Genomic DNA, 22,155 nt, shown 5'->3' on the forward strand with positions numbered 1-22,155 from the left:
CTGCGGCAGATGCTTTGTCCCACCTTCCCATTAATTCTCTGTCCTCACCATCGGATATCGACTTACAGCAAATGGCCTTAGACCAGCCAAGTCTGGACACGTTGGATCCATCATCACTTGAATTTGCAACTTGCAAATTCACATACCTGCCCGTGCCTACCTTGGACATGCAGATCATTTGTGACACCTCAACGGATTCACCTCGACCATTCGTTCCATTGACTCATCGTAGAGTTGTTTTTGACACCCTACACAATCTGGCACACCCCAGATGCAGAGCCACAATGAAGCTGATTACAGCTAGATTTTTATGGCCAAATATGAGGCGTGATATCACTGCCTGGAAATATTCCTGTGTATCCTGCCAAACGTCAAAGGTGCACAAGCATATCCATGCACCCCTAGGAACATTCACCACCCCACACGCTCGGTTTAACCATGTGCACATCGACCTGGTTAGACCTTGGCCGGTCAGTCAGGAATTTACTTATCTCCTGACCTGTATAGATCGTTTCACACGGTGGCCTGAAACCATTCCCTTCGCAGACATTTTGGCTGAGTCTGTAGCATGAGCCCTTATATCAGGCTGGATATCGCGTTATGGAGTTCCCACCACCATCACCACTGATCGTGACGTACAGTTTGAATCCCACCTCTTGATATAAGGATGTGATGTGGAAGATCATTAATGTAGATCAGGAAAAGAGTTGGGCCCATGATGAACCCATGAGGGACTCTAGCATTAATACTGTGAGCCCATCAACTACTACTCTTATTACCCTGTCAGAAAGAAATGATTTAATAATTGAGAAGACATTTCCAGCTATACCATAGCTAGAGATCTTGTGAAGTAAACTTTCATGCCATACCCTAACATTGTGAAAATTCTTACATATATATATATATATATATATATATATATATATATATATATATATATATATATATATATATTAAAAATAAAATATTGTGATTAACGGGAAGTAACTCGTGTAAATTTCTACTTGAGTTATGTACCTTGAACTACTGATATGTTTTAAATATTAATTTTAGGTACTTATGTCGAATACGAACCATGCTTAAATAACAACGTTATTATTTAGAAAGAAATTCTTTGCATCAGGAAGTGAGGGCTTTTTTTTTTTCTTTTTACTATTCTGTGCTTTCATCTAACAATTTAATAAGCAAAAATAAATACCGAATACATTGAATTTGGCTTGAAAATCCAATCTATAAAATAGCACAGTTCATATTCTGTATAAGTACCAAATTTTACGCATTCATTATTGGCTTATTTATAACTTGTAATTTAATATGTGTGATTGAGTTAGGGGTGCTGTTTAAGACTGGCACTTATGGCGGCAATTAAAAGTAAAGAAAGTACAGAAAAGGGCGCAGTTTTACAATCGTTCACTGTGCAGAGGGAGACAACTCTCGTTTATTAAGAGATTCGTTCATTTTTTTTTTTTATATCTTATAATTTAGGACGCTCGATGCAGCGATATTTTTTATTAAATCCAAACATTAAAAAAAAAGAAAGCTACAACGATTTTTTATGTAACAAAGTTAATAACATTAATAATACAAAATGTAGTCTTTATGCGATTATTAAGAGAAAACCAACGAACCAACGTTATTTTCATTAGATGAAAATATAAAAAAAGAAGCAGCAAATAATAATTAAAAAATAAATGTCATGGTAAGATTTAAAAAAAAAAAATTAGTCTGACATTTACTTTTTAATTAAAAAAAAAAGTTGCCACAGCTTCTGTTTTAAATGTTTTCATCTATATATTAATACGTGTTATTTTCTGTGTCACTCTTACATCCGGGTCGTTTAATTGTTATGTACTTCCATTTCTTGTCATAAATAATTTTACCAAGAATTCCCCATAAGTTTTGGTTTCGGTTTCGATTATAACTGATGGCAATCCAGTCATCTGTTTTCTTTATAAATAATTTTATCAAGAATTCTTCATAAGTTTTGGTTTCGGTTTCGATTATGGCTGAAGGAACTCAAGTTATATATAGAGCACAGATGTTCTGTTTCTTCTGTGGTCTGTAAATCGAGTGGAGGCCTGAAGCGTCATATGAGCGTCCACAGTAGAGCAGCACCAGTTGGCATCTCTCAATCTCAGTTTAAATGTGACCTTTGCAACAGACTGTGTAAGAGCAGGGATGGTCTGAAGAGCCACCTTTGTTCGCACAGAAAATAGGAATTGATGCATCTTGATCACATCTCCACATGTATATATATGTGTGTGTGTATAAGTGTATATATGTGTATATAATTTAAAAAAATATATATATTTCAAAAATACATGAAAATGATTGAGTAATCAACAATAAAGTAAGGGAAAGATGGTCTTCTGTCAAGAAGTGACAATCACCATATGTGTATATATATATATATATATATATATATATATATATATATATATATATATATTGAGGATGTAATCCATGACTTGGATTACGTAATTAATTAAAAATCGAAGTATTTAATTTCGGGCCAACGAGAAATGTATTATTTTTATTTTATTCTATTTTATCACCGAGGCAAAAAATGAAGTTTCAAGAGAAAGAGAAAAAAGAAAGTATAGGAAAAAAGAGGGAGAGGCTAAACCTAAAAAGAGAGAGAAAGAGTATAGGAAAGAAGAGAGAGGTGAGAAAAGCCTTTTGACACTCAAGCTAGCAAGATGACCGGGTCATTTGACCAGAAACCCATTGACCTGTGTGGGTTGCTAGGCAACAAAGAATAAAGGAAAGAAAGGGGCTAAAACAGATACTGAGAAGAGAGAGAGAGAGAGAGAGAGAGAGAGAGAGAGAGAGAGAGAGAGAGAGACAAAGAAAAAAAGAAGAGGTCCTTTTGATACAACAGTCTGCCAGACGGATGTGCGAAATTCCCACCCCAGCGACAGAGGTAGCGATGTCGTCGAGATAGGAGGTATCGATCCCCCCATCAACAGCGAAAGGAGAAAACGCCTGGGAGAAACTCCACCAACAGCAAAAGAAACGAAGTAATGCCTGGGAGAAATTCCATACCAATAGCAAAAGGAGATAACGCCTGGGAGAAACTCCATACCAACGGCGAAAGGATGTGACGGTGAACTTTACATACATGCGTTTTAATCCTGAGGGACGGATATTAAAGACATTTTGACCAACCGCTTGGAACAAAAACAAAGAAAAGATTTTTAAAAATGAGGGGAATAAACTCAGTAAGTCATCTCCGTGAATATTTCCTTCTCTCGTATATTAAGACATTGAATTCATTTTGCCATCATTTGTTTGCACTAAAGATACACTTTTTGTTTTGATATATTTCTCATTGGCATCTTCAAATAGTAGACAAAAATATCCCTCCCCATCTTCATAATTTGTTCTTTTTTTTATTTTCACTTATTTACATTATTCCTCTCCTACCATAGTCAGTTTATTGTTTTATAATAAAATTTAATTTCGAAAATATTACCACGGGTGTTTTTGTTTCATTCTTTCTCGCGTTTTTTGTCGTATTCAGATCCCGTGTCTCATGCCTTTATTTTTGTCTGTGTCACATGTGCGATAAAATACTGGAATCTTGCTTTCCCGAAAATTCCCTTGTACCCCTCCCCTTCTGGTAACGTGTTACAAAAATAAACAATTTTCATTCTTCTCGAAAATTTCTTATCATACCCCTATGTTTAGTTGTTTAAATCCCCACCTTTTATCGCATGTGTTACAATATATATATATATATATGCATATATTTTTTTCATAAGTTTTTATTTCGGTTTCGATTCAAGCTAATGCACCCAAGTCATATGGATATATTTTTTTTTATTTTTGAAATTGCAACTTTATAATATATAAAATCAACAGAACATTAACTCTATAATGATATATACGAAATCTGCAAGAATTAAAATATCATATTTAAGCATACTTTAAAACCAAGCTTATCCAGGAATTCGTGCTAGCTTAGATAAATACTTTTGCACTTTTAACAAAAAAGCTACAATAATATTGGAGCGTCTCCATTTACACTGAACATCTACAGAATGCCAACATCAATATATTACATATGAATGAGCCCCCTTTACTCAGTCCGGCTTTCCGGTGATCAGGTTTGAGTCTGCACGAGCACATGCTCGTAGGCAGTCCTTTGGTTTGGATATGATGAGTAATATTGTGGCTAACCTTGTCGTTGCTAAAAACGGGACGAGTTATGTTGGGGAAATCTTTTAAAAGGTTGGTGTATGCACTCGTTGCATTTTTCAGTAAAAACTGCACTTATACCTGCTATATTATTAATATTTCCCCGCATGGTAATTCCAGTGTTATTGTCGATTAATTTCCTGCACTTGATGTCCACAAGGATGCCGAAGTGGCATAAAAAATTTACACCAAGGAACAGAACTGGTAGCTTCACAAAGGTCAATACCCACTGGAAAACGCGTTGAAACCCCAAATTCAACATTACAGATTTTTCTCCGAAAGTCAGGAAAGGTGAGTGGTTCATGGCTTGTAAACAGAAAATTGACTGAGGTCGCTTCTCTTTCACCAGTCTCTTGGGTATGATGCTAACCTCTGTACCAGTATCAATGAGAAAGCGTGTACCAATGTTTTTGTCGGTGACTAGAAGGTATGATCTGTGTAGGTCTGGCCAGGAGTATCAGTCGCCCCTATTATCTGGCCTGGTCGTTTCCTGCTGGCTTGTTGATTCTAACGAACGAGCAAGGCTTGTGGAATTTGTAAGCCCTATCTCCATAATGTGCGGGGAAGCAACATAGGCTGCTGCTATTATAGCTGCCGCTTCATCGTCAAGGACGGTCTTGCTCACTGAAGTGTTGAGTTTGAGTATAGTCCCGCGATTTCTGCTGGTGTCTACACTGTGCTAGCTCCATGTGGTGCAACCTATCAGTTAGGCTTTGATTTAGCTGTGTCTGTCTTTCCATTTCTCCGCTCATGTCCAATGGGACGTTTATGGCTTCGGGGAGAGGATCTCTGGAGGCACGAACATGCATTGGAGCTACGGAAATGGTGATTTCCGTAATTTTATCCACGAGATCCACCAATTCCTCAACCGTGGTGTCTTTGAAAGACGCTAGGATCATCTGAAATCTGGACAGTACTGACAAACAACCTTTCCATGTTAAGAAAGGCTATTGAGGTTGGGGGGTGGGGGGGCTTATTCCGAAAGCCGTTCTTAACATGGAAATGTTGCAGTGTTTATAATATGCTGGGGCACGTTGTAAAAATTTATCGTTGTTTCATCCTTCTTAGTAATTGAGAGGGTTTTCTGCCCCCGAGCTCTTCCTCTGCTGTGAGTCCATCGTTCTTCTGATGAGTTCTGTTTTGAAATTGTCATAGGTGGTTGACCAGGGTGTGCCATGATTAGATTGCTGACCTAAGCCATGACTTTGTGTGACAGCGTGGCCACGACATGGTTGAACTTCGTTAGTTTGTTATGGATCCACTGAGTATAAAATTGTGCCTTGATGTGTACAAACCACAACGTTGGGTCATATGTCCAAAAAGGCAAGATTTTGAGTATGACCTGCATGGCTGCTGTCGATGACAGAGTGTCAGTGTCCCTCTCCATCGTAATCGCACTGTTACTGAAACATGAAGGAAGTTTTGTTTTGTTTTCTATGTGGGTAATCCGTTTGGATGCCATCGAGAAGGATCGTCAATTTGAGGAAAAGGAACTTCACATATCCGATGTGTATTAAGTCTGGTGGAGTTAAGAGGCACCGATCAATTATTCTTACGAGGGAAACGATAAGCCACTAAACCACACTAGTGCCAGGTTTAATTTAATCCCTTGCCACACTACTAAAATTTTGATTAAATATATCATTATTTTATGTTTCACATGTAATCCTTCTGCAAAAAAAAAATTAAATTTGTCATATTTGCCCCCTCCCGCAATACTTGAACAAATGTTAGGGGTGACATGTGCTTATTTTATGTTAAATTTATATAGAAAAGTGATTCCCCACTCTACAATTTTTTTTTTCAAATTTCTTCTTTCATATTTTTTATAAAGAACGTTTAAACGTATTGGGCAAAAAAAAAAAAAAAAAAAAAAAGTAGATCTTCATTTTTTTTTTAGGGGTTAAACGATGTTGGATCACGTCGTAAAAAAAAATACCAAAACTACTTTATCAAATTACGTGATTTTGGGAATATTTCATTTTCGTTTCATGACTGGTATATACATCATATAGACTTTTCTGCATTTTCTCTACTTTTAATAATTGCTGCCATAAGTGTCATTCTGAATACGCACCAGCGAGGAAATTTTGGTTACATTTTTTCAGACTCGTCAATAATTCACAGCCCTTAACTTATAAACTCAGGGTTCTTCGATATCTCAGCTAATGAATCTGTTTTCAAGATAATGTATTTTATATTCGGTTAATTTTTTTTTTTTTTTTTTTTTTTTTTTTTTTTTTATTAAACAGAACGAATCGCGAAAAAGACATATGCAAGAACAGGAACAATTTACGCGGTATACTAATTTGACTTGTCACCGCTACAACAAACAGAGCAATTATTCGTCGTAGCTGATTACTTATAGATAACCCAAATTTTTAGACAATATGATCGAAATAAAAAAAAAGAAGATGTGAAATAAAGAAATTAAATTATTTTATTTTATGCCTGTTCAAGAAGGTGAGTTTACGAAACCATGGCTTAAGAAAAGAGATTGTGTTCACCGGTTTCTTTTAAAATTTAGTTTCGTAAATTCGCCTTAAAAAAACGGTGTTAAGTGAAAAATAGTAAAACATGGCTTATCTATATTGTCAGAGAAACGAAGACGACAAAGTTCTTTACAATGAGCTCGTTAATGTGGCAGAATTTATTAATTCATGGACAGAAATGTCTAATTTTGACTTTCGTGATAATAACACAGTGGATGAGCATATTAAGACAATGATGAGTTTGGATGACGAGGCTTTAGAAACTCTCAATCAACGTTGCGGGTAATTTTTCTTTTTAAGTCAAGTTCTTACAAATGCAATGGTTATTCGTAAAGTTTATGGTGTTTGTACAAAGAAAGGTGACAGATCGAGAAAAAACAAGGGAGATAATTCAGTTGAACAAACAAAAATTAAGGTAAATGTTTCGTTTAGGTCCACCTCCACAATTTTCTTTAAAATGACGACATTTATAGGTTTTCGACTATGCTGAATACGAAAATCGCATTGAAATGTCGCAGAGATAAGTAGTTATCAAGATAGAAAAAAATGCATTATGCACGGTAATTTTGGCGGCCATCTTGGTTTTTTTCCTTCGTGTAAAATTCTGATTGCTTAGGGCGCGCGCGCATGCGCGTAAAAAAATGGCCGCCAAAATTACCGTGCATAATGCATTTTTTTCTATCTTGATAACTACTTATCTCTGCAACATTTCAATGCGATTTTCGTATTCAGCATAGTCAAAAACCTATAAATGTCGTCATTTTAAAGAAAATTGTGGAGGTGGACCTAAACGAAACATTTACCAAAATTAATAATAAGAAAAGGCGAACCTGAACGAGAATCACCCCCACCCATTTTAACCGGTATTCTGAAGTTAGAATTTTTGGCACTGTTTTACAATTGGTCATTGTTTTGAGAGACACCACCCATCCCTCCCCCTGCCCCTCACCGCCCTTCCCCCCAATGTAAACAGAATTTTTGTGAAATTTAAACAGTTCTTCTGTTCGGTGTATGTCGGCGCGTTTACTTACGGTAAAACGGTAAATTAAACTGCAGAAACACCTCTTAAATGTTGTAAAAGTTCTATAATTGATGATACACCCCCTGCAAAAAATAATTAAAAAACGAAAAATAAAAATGTTTTTGTAAATCGCTCGTGAAAACTTAATTTGTTTTTAGATCAATTAAAAAGCATCAAAAACTACGTAATACAGAAAAATGAACTACATTTTGGTTTTGAAAACTTTCTTGTTATTTAAATGTCTGCTTAAAAATTCTTCCGCGATGTGACAAGTCACCTTACTACGCGCGTCCATGCGCGAACGCATCATGTAAGAATAGCATAAACGATGGCGGTGAATTGGCACAAAATAGTGCGAGGGTTCTAGGGTTAATACCATGCAAACGGTAAATTTGCGACGGGTTTGAATATCAGATTCGTTGTCAGCGACCCCGAAAACCTATAAAAAAACAAACTTTATTGGTCGCTGTTCTGTTGTAGTTAAAGTAAACATTTACCAAAAATCACTTAATTTGATGCAGTAGTTTTTTTTTTTTTTTTTTTTTTTTTTTTTTACAGCGGAAAAACACATTTATATTACGGCGCACTAAAGGTAGCCATGTTTGGATATTTAGAACATGCCACAGGGAGATAACTCGGTCTAAGCGCCGACACTCCCTCCCCCATCTTAAATAGCTTTTCTTCTTAAAAATCGAAACATGGCTACCTTTTAATCAGAATCATATGTGAGAAATTTAATTTTCACATACTCAATACTCCCTGGCAGAGGCAAAATAAATTCATAACTTACAAAAGCCATACCTTAAACTCAAAATTTATTCAATAATAACAGCAAAGAAAAGTTATTGGTCCTATTATATAGTCCATTGCAAAATGGTGGGCAAGTTTTGCCTCCCTAAACAGGAAGCCGGTAGTTAAACTCCTATTGGTGGAGTGTTAGTTCATTTCCTCGAAAGGATCCATGATAATTTATGGTGTTCTTGGCAAGAATGCTGCTGCCTATAATTAGGCATAAAGCAAATCTCTTGGGACTCTAATTGAATTGAGAAAAGTTCCAATATATATAATAGATATAAGCATGAAGAAAATGTTCAAAGGATGCCATCCTGTAATTAGGATATCTTCGGCACAATATAAAGGTGTCTCTGCTTGTAGAGATATAAGTCCTTTGTTCACCAACAGTTTGGTGGTGATATAACATGAAGAAATTGTGTCAGCTCCATCTCAGAGCGGCCATTGATGAGTCCTTGCTGCCGAGTGGTTTAATGTGGACTGAAAAATGAAAAACCATGATACAAAAAGGGGGTGCCAAGTAATTAACTTGATTCATTCAAAGTAACCAATCACAGGCCGTCTACTAGAACTGTGTAGGCAACTTAAACAAGAAACATGGCTATGTAAATGGAATTTCTTACACATAACAAATTGATTTTCCGCTATAAAAAAAAAAAACTACTTGATCAAATTTGGTGAAATTTTTTTTCAGAGAACTTCATTCCATAACAGATATATACAATATAACATTTTTCGATATTTTCATTTTTTTTTTAATGTCCTGATTAAACGGTACAAGTACCGACAACTCTCTTTTACTCAGATTCGTTCATTTTTTTTTATCTCATAATTTAGGATGATCAAACAACGATATTTTATTAAATCAAAACATTAAAAAAGAAAGCTGTGACAATTTTTATTTTAATGTAACAAAGTTGCTGACATTAATAATACAAAATGTAGTTTTTATGCGATTACTAAGAAAATCGTTTCTGTTTTCATATCATAATTTGCAGCGTTAAAACTAACAGACTATTTTACCTGTTGTCAATGGATGATTAATGATTGAGTACTAATATACCAGATTCTTTAAAAAAAAAAAAAAAAATCAATTTAAACATTTGAAAGGGGGTGCTCAGTTTTTAGTTACAACGTTCTGGTAAATCAATCTCCCATTTTGTAAACAAAACACGCAAGGAAAATCAAAAGAAAGTAACAAGAAAGGATAGAAAATAAAAATGACATGAACCGCATTTGTAATTTAGAAATGTTTTGAGATATTATCTCACCTTGGTTTTGCCCTTGGCAGAATGAAAGAAAGCAAACAATCACAACAGGCTCACCTTTAAACTTCAACGTAAATTTTATTAAACTAAAAAGATCCAAATTGCGAAAGATGTGCCATCTTTAGCCTTCCTGCTGAAATAGAGCTGGTAACACCCATAAGGGTGGTAGTTCATAATTTATCTTTGTGTTTGCAGGATTCAAGATGCTACATTGTTCGAAGAATAGTTGCAACAAGTCGATGAGTTAAGTGATGCCTTCCAAGAATGAATGCTGAGAGTCCGGTAGTCATCATGGAGTAAATAACCATCCAAATGGTGGACAAAGGGCAGGTCAAAATGTAGACCTTAAATTCGTCTCGAAGATACATTATACAAGTCATGAAGAAAGTCAATCAATTGTAGAGCACAACAATGTACGAAGAATACAATATTTCACCCAACATAAGGGCGTTGGTGTTTGCAAAGGATAACATTTTGCCCCACGTTAGGGCATTAATACGTCTCAGTGAGACAAAGGGGTTTAAGGCTACATACCTCGAGTGAGTTTTCTTATGTCCATTCGACCTGTTGTCTTTGTGAAAACTGAGGCGACCAAACATAAAAATAGCGCCAAAAATACAACTTGGCAGCTAGTAACAACAATCAATCTGATAGGTTCAAACAAAATCGTGGGCGGTCAAACTGACCAATGAGGATCCTGCTTATTTCTGCAGAATTTCTTACCATGTTTATTTTTTTCTTGATGAAAAATACAGATGAAAAGTGAGGTTTTGAAGGTTTTTTGTTTTTTTTGTTAGTTTTTTTATGAAAAGTAAGTTTTTGGAGTTTTAACATTTTTTTTTAATTGCTATAAATTTTGAGAAGATGCTATAGAAATATTTCGAAATTTTTAAGTCCTTTTTCGCTTTTCATATTGTATGCCGCTCAATACATGGCCTCATTGACATGAGACCATTTCATATCTCCTGCTGATCCCAATACACGCTTTAATCTTCTTTTAATGCAAGACCAGTAGGCCTCAATATTGTTAGCAAACACCAGCGATGGGGTCCACAAAATTTTCGGAATGGTTGACGATCCCGTGCATATAGCCTCGATTTCCCAAAATCGAATAGCTCCTCTACCTGAAAAGTTGAGCCAGCAGTAACACATTCGGAAATAACATGTTCCAGTGTTGTGGCCGAGCGGTCTAGGATTTTCTGTAAAAGTCTTTTGAGGGGGAGTGGTCATTTAGTGATTTTACCAACATGGTTTTTTCCTTTAGAAAAGCAGACTTTGGTTGATTTGGACTACATGTCCTGGGCTGCCAATCAGTTCCCTGTATTTTACTGGCGCATACATCTCTGCAATATTCATATCACTGAATTTAAATGCTATTGCCATTTGCTAAGCATGTGACAGGAAGTTCTCAAATGAAGTCGAACATTATTTGTAAGATTGTTGAAATTGTCAGTTTCTGTTTAGCTTTTTCAAAAAATTTACCATTCCGTAAAGATATTGTACTCTTGCAACGGCAGCATCTCCAGCTAAAGTTATCTAGTTTGGCTCTGGCATATGCCTGCGTGGACATGTCATGGCTACATGAGCAAACCTTGCTTTGTGGTATGAATTGTTTTCTTTTTTTTTTTTAATTACATTTTCACCCCAAACAAGGCACAGTGCCACTTTGATGTAGGGGGCTACTATCTGGGACATAACTGCAGCGATACTATGTAAGGAGTTGAGCAGCAAGATGTCTGTTCACATTACACTTGAACTTCTGCATGTTAGTACAGTTTGGGAACTCAGAAGGGAATTCCAAGGTGTAGTAGTTCTAGGGAAGAAACTATTAGAGTAGTCTTATAATTAGGGATCTCTCTACTGTGTAGGTGTGGTACTTTGCTGTTGTTGGGGGTATTTACGTTGAGCGGGTTACAAGGGCTTGTAGTTCATCGGAGCATCCACCATTAAAATACTTGTAAAAACAGACAGAGGGATGCAACATTTCACGATGGGACAGAGGTTGAAGCTTAGATGACAGTTTGGCAACTCTCTTTTGAACTCTGTCCAGGAATGAGAAACTAGTAGCAGATGCACCAGCTCAAGTGTGACAACAATACTCCATACATAAGCGAATGGTGGCCTTGTAGAGGTACAGGATAGTTTCAGGCTTAAGTAACTTTCTAGCACGGTAGAGAGAGAGCTCACCTTCTTCGCAGCAACCTTGGCAATGCTCTTGATGTATCTGTTCCATGTTCCTGGGCATATTGTATTGGTGATTCACTAAGTTTCTTTATTAATCCCTATCTTGGGTTTCTGGAGGTAGTGGTACTACTTAATTCTCACATGTTTCCAATGAAAAAAGAAAGAAAGAAAAGAAAAAACAAAAAAAGAAATAAAAAATCAAAGGGCAATAATTAATTTCCATGTTTACAAAATAGGGGATCGATTTACTATAACATAACTAAAAACTGAGCACATCATGAAAATGTCGAAATATTTTTTTTTAAATAATCTGGTATATTAGTGTCTAATCAATAATAATCCACTGAAAAATTGCAAAATTCAAACAGAAAAAAAAGTAGGGGAGGAGGTGATTCTCATTGAGGTCCGCTGCAAAAATTGAAAGTAATCTAAAATAAGCAATCTGAGTTATGTCCCCTGTTTTAAAAAATCGATCTTTCGCATTTCTTTGTACAAGCACCTGTTTATTATTGTTTTTCTGCCTCTCATTTTTTTTTTTTCTCTAGCTGACTAAAAATATCGGTTAGTTTCAGGGTTCACACAAACTTGAAAAGTCCTTGAATTTTGACTTTTGCCTTGAAAAAGCCTTATTTCTATTATTTCCTTGAAAAAATCCTTGAAAATGTCTTAAAACAGCCTTGAAAATCATATTTCTGTCCTGTAAAAATATTTGTTACAATATTAAAAATGAAATCAAAATAAATACTATTATGGTATTTTTAAGTATTAATAAAGGATACCATTAAAATATTTATTAAATACTGAAAATAAAAATGAAATACATTCTCTTCTGAAATTGCATCATATTATTGTGGAGTAACATCCCTTTATCATGAAACTTGCTTTTACTTTTAAGTGTTTAATTTCTTGTATTGTAAGAGTTATGTCCCTTTATCGCAAAACTACTTGATGGTTACCTGCTTATCCTGATTCTTTCCGTTATCTGACCGGAAATGCTTGTTAAAGTTTAGATTTATGGCAGTAACAAAACTGCATAAGAACCATGATTTTTCCTGCTGTCAATTAAGATTTTTGGTTAGTTATATCATTGTTTATATATCAAATTTTGTTTTTAAAACTTGAATTTTGTCTGGAAAAGGCCTTGAAAATGAACATTGAAATCTGTATGAACCCTGAATTTGAAAAATAATACTGGTCAACAACAAATTTGTTGTTTGTGTTTTTCCAGCTGATTTGAGACAAATCTGATACGCTGAATCCAAAAGTCAATGGGTTTACTCAATCAGATCAAATTTTTGAGTCATGACCATGTTTTTTTTTACATTTTAGCATTTTAGAAGTTGGTGGGAGTAAAAGGTCATGTCGAATAATTGTTTTGATTGGAAATTATTATTTTAATAATAATTATTCAGATCCAATAGTTTTGGATGATTTTGTCGAAAAGAGATCAGTTTTAAGTCATAAAATCTCCAATTCTTCCAAAACATGGTGCTTGGCATACACTAAGAAGGGCTGGTCTGTGTGTTGCAAAGGAAGGAACATCATCAACGACCCTCTGACGAACAGAGGCAGAATACTCTTCCCACTATTGCACACCGGCTCTAGGTGTATCAGAATTTTGGGGGAATTTTTGGCACCCCTAACACAAAACTGTGAATAAAATATAAAAAACCCGTAATTTCTCTTTTTAAAGTGGGTTTATTTTCTTTATAGAATATACTTCCAAAAATAAACTAATAAAGTTGTTTAAAAAAATAAACAAAGTGGAACTGGAAACATGGAAGGCATCTGTTCTTGTAGTAAATATTTTTTTTTTTTTTTTTTTACATAGGCATCACCTCTTATCAAGGCCCAGAGGCCACTCGAGGATAAGGGTTAAAGAGTGTACAGTAATAAAATTGGACAATATAGTAATCGTTAGTAATGGGAGTTCGGTAAATTTAACTTAAGTGGAACGGCTCATCAAGAACTTGTTTACGTTGGACTTGAAGAAGACCATATCATAGTCAGCTGAAAAGCAGGAAAATGGAAGACAGTTCCAGAGGCATGCAGTTCTTGGCAACAATAAGGCCAGAAACTATGCAGAACTTGTCGACAGCATGCTGACTGCTTTAAGAGATCTAGGCTGCAACATGAGTGCCAAGATGTACTACCTATTTTCACATATGGACTGGTTTCCTGAGAACCGTGTTCAGTGAATGATGAGCAGGACCTGAAAGAGATGGAGATCATGTATCAGGGTTACTGGGATGCAGTCATGATGGCTGATCACTGTTGGAATCTGCAGAGAGACCTCCCTGCTGCTGGGCATTCGAGGAGAAACGGAAATCCAAACTCTAAAGTTTGAAAAGTAATGAAGCAACATGCAATTTACATGTACTTACCCTTATCCATTTCCACCATTCAGTTTACAGTAATCGTCAGATAATCAATATATATTGTTAGCAAAACATTTTTTCTCTGAAAAGCATATTTAGGATGATATGTGTTGACAAAATCAGCTGTTAATGCCACAAAAATGTAATCAATTTTTTCATAAGATCTTTTTTTTTTGTTTGCTTTTTTTTTCTGCTTGTTTTTTGGTTTGTTTGTTCTTTTGGGTTTTTTTTTTTCAAATCAACTTAACACAAAAACTTGACTTGATGAAAGAAACGGTTGTTATTTCTTGATTCAGCAGAAATTGAAATCCGAAATTGTCAATCAAAAACAATCTATATATATATATATATATATATAAACGAAATTGTCTGTGTGTGTACATTTCCCTACCAAACTACTCTGTCAATTTTCAGTCTACAGACTAGAGATTTGACATAAGGGGTATTGAGATTTGGGAAAATCTTTTTAATCAGTTTTCGGCCAGAAATTTGGCTGTCACAAGGGGTCAAAGTTCAACAATTTGATCTTTGAAACCTCTATTAAACTTCTCTGCCAATTTCAGGTCTAAACACTTGAAATTTTAGGTGTAGATATGGATCAAACTTTTTAACTTGATTTGAGCCCAAAACAATAAATTTTAAGAGGTCAAAATTGGGATCAAAGTTTAAAAAACTTTGACCTCTCAGCAAATTTTTGATCTAAACATTTGAAATTTTACATAAAGTGTATTCAGACATAGGGCAAGCTTTTTAATCAGATTTTGGCCGAAAATTTGACTACCAATGGGTCAAAGTTCAAAAGATTTTACCTTTGCAGTCTCTAGCAAACTATTCAGATATTCTACTGGGTCTAAACATTTGAAATTTTACATAAAGGGTATTCAGACATGCAAGTTTTTTATCAGTTTTGGGGGCGAAAATTTGGTTGCTAAAAGCTCAAAGTTGAAAGAGTTAATCTTTGCAGACTTTACTAAACTCCTCCGTCAATTTTGGGTCTAAACACTTGACATTTTAGATGTAGGTTACCTGGACATGAGTCAAACCTTTTAATATATATACATATATATATATATATATATATATATATATATATATATATATATATATATATATATATATATAAAGGTATGAACAATACATAGAGCAAAGCTGGGCTAAAATGCTAATAACCAACAAAACAAGGGTTAAAAATCAAGTTCTGTACTACTTTGTTGACATTCTTTATCAGCCGATGTGAGCTGATATATATGAATGCCCTGGAAATGTCATATCTGATTGATGTTTATCCATTTTAAAATATTCAATGCTTATGCAGAAAAGGTACTGTGCTATTTTTTGGTAGTATTTTCAAGGTAAACTCAAGTCTTACAGTATTTTTGTTTTATTAAATTGTTAGGTGGAGGTACAGAATAGTTAAGGAACACCCTCCCCTACCCATGTTAAGAATGGGTTTCTAAATAATTGTTTCAGCACTGTGCTTTTCTATGGCATTTATATAAATCAGATCAGATCAGCTAATGAAGAATGGCAACAAAAAAGTACAGAATTAGATTTTTACCAAAACAAGAAAAGGATGGAAAAATAAATATACAACAAATATATGTCAACAAAAGAAAGATACATTACTTTTCTACTTACCTGGATAAGTTTTATTTTTGTGATTTAATTTATTTTAAGCTGTTTATTTTTTTGTTTTTTGTTTTTGTTATTTTTTAAACAAGTCTGTTGAATTACAACAAAAAAATAAAATGGCCATGTCAAGTCTTGATAATCGATCAAAAATGAAACCAGTTAAACAAAATAATGTTAAAACGTTTTTGAACGATTGATATTTATTGGTTAGGTTTCCACCAGTATTTTGTATAATTTTTGATTTTGGAGCAATTACCAAAGGTCCAAATGGCTATAACAAAACTTCCATTTTTCTTTTGTTCTAACTCAAAACTTGACACTAGTTTTGTTTCAGAAAATACAATGTAACGTTCTTATGCAGAAGTCCACCTATATTAAAAATATTTTTTTAAATCTATATGATGCACATGTATGATGCACATATCCATGATAAAAACGAAAATATATTAAAAAAAATCACTATGTCTGTCTGTCTTCATATTTTCAAACTCTTCCAAAACTAAAAGTTGTGGAGCAGTAAGGAACCTCAAATGATTGGAATTTTATGGCCCGTTGTTTTATGGGTCTTTAGCTGGTTAAAATAGTTTGAAGGAGTCAAAATTGAAAAAATCGTTATACTTTTTGTACAGTCATCTTTATTTTTAATCAGTTCATATGCGTGTCACATTGGTACAGTGGTAACATCACCAGCTTTGAATGCTACAGTTTTGCTTTCGGTTTCGATTCAAGCTGATGGCACCCAAATACTTTTTTTTTTTACTTTTGAAATTCCGACTCTATAATAATATATATGAAATAAGAAAATCAAATTTTATGAGTAAACGAGGAGCAACTGTCTCACCCGCTATTTTGAAAACACTCAAGAAACAGAGAGATAACTTGACAATTCAAACTTGCAAGAATTTTGTTGTGTAATGCCTTACAAATATTTAATTGTTTAAAAATGATTTTCTTTATAAAAAATAAAATTAGTTGATCAATTTATATAATTTTTTTAAAAATGCTATTTTCATTTTGTCCAAGAGTTCATACAGTTTTTTTTTTTTGTTTTTTTTTTTAATATAGGGGCAATTCTGGATGTGGGCTTTATTTGTTATTTCTTTTCTTTTTCAAGTGAAGAAAATCTCGTCTGTTGCAAACCAAGCCAGATCAAACGGTATCCTGATACAATTCCGGAAAATGTTGAACTGATGACTCTCAAGTAAGACGACTATTTTATAAACTTTTGTTATGTTATTGGCTCTCAGGAATTACCGGTTAACCTGCTGCATGGCCGATTGTCAGTGTTTAGGTTAGAAATATTTTGATAACAAAGAAAGTGTTTGAATAACAGAAAGATTACTATCGTAGCGAAAAAAGTATTTAACTTGAGAAAATATTTACATTAAAATAGTTCCCAGGAATTTTAACTGGGGAGGGGGGTATTTTATAAGTAAAAATAAACACGGATGACTATGTAGCAGGGATCACTCATGTGATGATACGTGTTGATGATGTCATTTAGAGGGGATGTTTTTTTGAGAGACATGTAGAAATTAGTCAAGAGTTGGCAGTCAGAGAGAGAGAGATGGCTCACTATGCCACTATCAGCCGGTCACTGGGGTGTGACCGACAGACGTGTTATAGTAAATGTCTTAAAGCGGTCTCATGAAGACATGAAGATGGGCCAGTCATTAGGGTCTGTGTAGTAAGAAGAAAATCATACCTGAGATGTTGGTTTTGGGTGTGGCTCCTTTCCTTTCTCAAGATGATCTCTTCACCCTGGTGGCATTCTGGTGGGAATCTTCATTTCTTTGTCCTCAGGGCCGCCTTTCGACTTAAGACATTTATGAAGGAATTCATGGCAGACACAAGAAAAATGACACGCGACACAATTGTAATATACAAAGGTATAACTAACTATTTTATTTTACATTAGAGATACAATATATATTACAAAAAAAACAATTTACAATTAATTTTTACAATAGGCTTTTCGAAGCTAACTAACCTACCCTAACTAGTGTTGAGGGAGGGGGTGGCCCCCCCCCTCATTTACGGAGAGACAGTCTATGCGTCCTCACATCATGGTGGTCGTGCAGGAAAGAGACAGAAAGATAGCAAGGGGATTATGGGAAGGGGTTTCTTTGTATCTCTACGCTCATGGACAATTTACCACCCGTCCATGCTGCAGAGTGTGTTAGAAACAGTGGCACAAGGAAATAGTGCCACATCCCTCCCTATGCTATCCGAAATTTATGAGTATTCATAAATTTCAGAAGTCCCTAATTTTCCGTGAATGGTGCGTCAACCGGCCGTCAGCAATCAATGTCCCCATGCTCTACGTTCCATCAGGAACTCAGTGAAGCAAGTTATTTTTTCCACCAGGCTCCTGGTAGACTGGTATACTGCTTCAAATACCAGAGAGGGTAATCATCCTCGCCCTCCATCGAGGCAATGACCTCATGATTTCAGTTACTGGATTTACACTTTCTTAAGCAACCAGTATAATATTTTTTAACAAAGCCGGATTTTACGTGAGTTCATCACGCCGACCTATACGTATTTCACTAAGCCGGATTGTACGTGAGTTTATCACGCCGACCTATACGTATTTCACTAAGCCGGATTCTACGTGAGTTTATCACGCCGACCTATACGTATTTCACTAAGCCGGATTGTACGTGAGTTTATCACGCCGACCTATACGTATTTCACTAAGCCGTATTCTACGTGAGTTTATCACGCCGACCTATACGTATTTCACTAAGCCGGATTGTACGTGAGTTTATCACGCCGACCTATACGTATTTCACTAAGCCGGATTGTACGTGAGTTTATCACGCCGACCTATACATATTTCACTAAGCCGGATTGTACGTGAGTTTATCACGCCGACCTATACGTATTTCACTAAGCCGGATTCTACGTGAGTTTATCACGCCGACCTATACGTATTTCACTAAGCCGGATTCTACGTGAGTTTATCACGCCGACCTATACGTATTTCACTAAGCCGGATTCTACGTGAGTTTATCACGCCGACCTATACGTTTTTTAATTTAGTCTGCATAACATTATTTTCGTAACTGGATTTACGCTCCCTTCAGCAACCAGTATAATGTATTTTAACCAAGTCGGAGTTACGTGACCTCATCACGCCGACCTATATGTATTCCAAGTTATTACTTCAGTTACTGGACTTACGCTCTCTTCAGCGACCAGTATAATGTATTTTAGATAAGTCGGGGTTACGTGACCTCATCACGCCGACCTATATGGATTTAGTAAAACCTTGGTCTTCAGAGGTTCTAATCCAATTAATTCTGTTAGAGCAAGGAGTCTGCCGCCGAGCGACCAATAAAAACTATCCACCACGGAATATTTATTAATTATATAAAGAATTAATTAAGAAGGGCACTCAGCCTTCATGAGTTAGAATACTCAATTAGGGGGAAAAAAATTCCAAAAATAAACAATTCAGAAACCTGGTATACATTAAATCAATGAAATAGGGTGTTAACAATTTTTTTTTTCTTAAAAAGAAAACACTTTTAAAAAATCATTTCAGAGCACCTCGGTCACAATTAGAATTTGTTTACACAATGCAAACGCATTTCAGTTATTACATTCATAATTAACTTTTTCCCAAATTTCAGGGTACATTTAAAAAGTATGTGTATTTTTTTTCAAAACTTGATTTACAAAAGATCATTAAAATTTAATTCCAAAATTTAAAAATTATTTCAAGTATTTTGGTTCATCGGTAAAATCAATTTATGTTAGTTAACTTCTTTCCAAAGTAATTCATTTATTATTATAAAAACCAATCTTCTCAAAAGGTCATAAACTTCGAATAGACCCATTTTTCGTAATACAATTCAAAAATTATTCCAAACATTTGGTTCATTATTAAAATTAATCTTCCGAAAAGATCATAGAAAATTCATTTTGAATCAATTCACCCTTCACAATGAGATTCAGAGACATCCCAAAACTTTTTCATTTCGTAATTATTATTTTTAAAATTCAGTGTACATTTAAAGTTATTTAATTGATTCTTAAAAATCATTTCTTCTTTTAGACCATTATCCAGGTCATTTCGAATTCAGAAACTTTTCATGTTAATTAACTTTATTTTCCAAGTAATTATTTTATCATTTAAAAGCAATTATTTTCCTAAACTCACTCACAAGGATTATTTCGAACTAATAAACTCCCGCCACACCTGGGAGTCACATTAGTTAACGACCAGTTCTGTATAGTTAACAGCTCGAAAAAATTAAAGTTTCAATTAAAGAGAGATCTTTCTAGACTGAGGAAATCTTTTTTTTTTCTTAATAATTAATTCAATTTTACGTATATACTCCTCAGTCAATATTTCAGGGACCCCTATCATACGGTCCAATTTCAAATAAACCTTCAATTAAAGAATTTGCTCGAATAATTCTTCCTTAAAATCATCTAGAGTTCAGGAAAATCTCTTTCGTTAGTCAAACAATATTTCCTTAGAAATTATTAAAAATTCAGAGAATATTCGAAATGTAATAGCGTAATTTTTCTTTAAGAAAAACTATGAACATCTCAGAGAACTCTTAAAAAATTAACGTAATCATGTAACAGTTGGCTTTTCCAAACACTCGAAGACTTCAAAAAAAGTACTTTAAGTGCTGTTTGAATAATCGTCTCAGTTTTTATTTTTAATAAAAACCAATTGAAGACATCACTTAATGTAATTTAACGAAGCATAAATAATTTTGTTCTTTAAACTTGGTAGAAAAATTTAAAAAACTCCAAGTTAATTCGTTATTATATGCCCTCCTGCAATCAGCCATGGGGGTTTAGCTATACAATCATTAAAACACAAGAGTAGAGAGAGAGAATGAGGGGGAAAGAAGGGGATAGAGACAGAGCGATGCCATTACACACCCTACCACCCCCATAACACTATTACGTAATCTCACAAAAAAAACTCTTCGATTTTAAAAGTCACTCTCTCGTCCCCAAAAAAAGCTTGCAGAGGGTGAAAGAATGGTAGACAACACGAGAGGTGGTGAAAGAGAGGAAGAGAAACAGAGGCAGGTCGCATTGTTCCACCACCCATCCCTCAACACCCTCACAAACACCATGACGAGGTCATCTTCGCTTCCTTCCTATGTGCGGCCATTGTTTCAAACAAATGAGTGACAGGTAGACATTAAACATTTCTACGAGTTTAAAACAATTAACTAAATAGAAAAACAATCTTATTTTGAACAATTTTGTTAAAGGCATTCTCACACAAAAAAAAACGTTCACATTATGTAATCCACATTTTTAGCAATCCATTTTTTCTTTCCTTTTTTTTAAACAGACAAATCAAAATTAATAAAAAAAACATAATCAAATCAAAAAAACCACATATGTTTCGGCATTAACTGCTAATCTAACCCGAAAAAAAAACACATCAACTGTTCATGGAATAAAATGTAATGTAAAAGTTCTATTTTTTTCAAATCTAAATCTAACACTTGCAAAGTCAAAAGCAATTTTTTAAAAAGTCCTATATCTTTATAAACCTGAAATAAAGATCAGATAAAAAATGTTAGGTATCCTTTATTTTCTTTCCTTTTTTTTTTTTTTTTAAATTTATTTTTCGAGCTTCGTGTTTGAAGGATTTTTTTCTTTTTTTTTTTTTTCATGTAATAACAAGATGCATAGATATACACACATATCGATATATATCCGGAGAGAGACAGAAAGAGAGAAAGCGTGAGAGAGAAAGAGATATTGCATATTCTAGAGACACTTTTTTTTTTCTCGTCTCTGTTTTTTTTTTTTTTTGTGTGTGGGACACATTTCTTACTTTTTTTTCGAAGGGTTACTTTCAATACTCTTTTTTTTTAAATCGATCTTTTGTAAACTGTTTTTTTTTTTTGTAGGTGCAAGACAATTTTTTGTCCAGGTTCTGAATTTTCCTTTTTGAGTGCGTTTTTTTTTTTTTGTGCGCGTGTGTACTGGTCTGCCATTTTTTTAAAATTTTGCCAGAAATAATAGTTTTTTCCGTTTTTAAAGACCGTGGACCATTTTTTTTTATTCGATTCGTCTAGTGGTCGTTATTTTTGGTTGTGCCGTGGGTTTAAGAGTCGAAATTATTTCCATGCTGGGAAACAATATGTCTTGGTCATAGTGCATAATTTATACTGCGACACAGATGCGACGAGATCTGT

General features: G+C 34.6%; 1 protein-coding gene across 1 annotated transcript in view; it reads left to right on the forward strand.

The window, feature by feature from the left end:
* The first annotated feature begins 6,713 nt into the window (after positions 1–6,713).
* Positions 6,714–22,155, forward strand: part of LOC145276724 (snRNA-activating protein complex subunit 3-like) — a 61,119-nt gene continuing 45,677 nt past the window's right edge. Inside the window, exons 1-2 of the mRNA XM_080127941.1 lie at positions 6,714–6,974; positions 17,082–17,168. Coding sequence (XP_079984067.1) covers positions 6,778–6,974; positions 17,082–17,168 — 284 coding nt within the window. The 5' untranslated portion in view covers positions 6,714–6,777. The remainder of the gene's footprint in view (positions 6,975–17,081; positions 17,169–22,155) is intronic.

The sequence above is a fragment of the Euprymna scolopes genome, chromosome 5 (assembly GCF_053919585.1).
Source record: "Euprymna scolopes isolate OS-2025 chromosome 5, ASM5391958v1, whole genome shotgun sequence".
Classification (NCBI taxonomy): Eukaryota; Metazoa; Mollusca; class Cephalopoda; order Sepiida; family Sepiolidae; genus Euprymna; species Euprymna scolopes.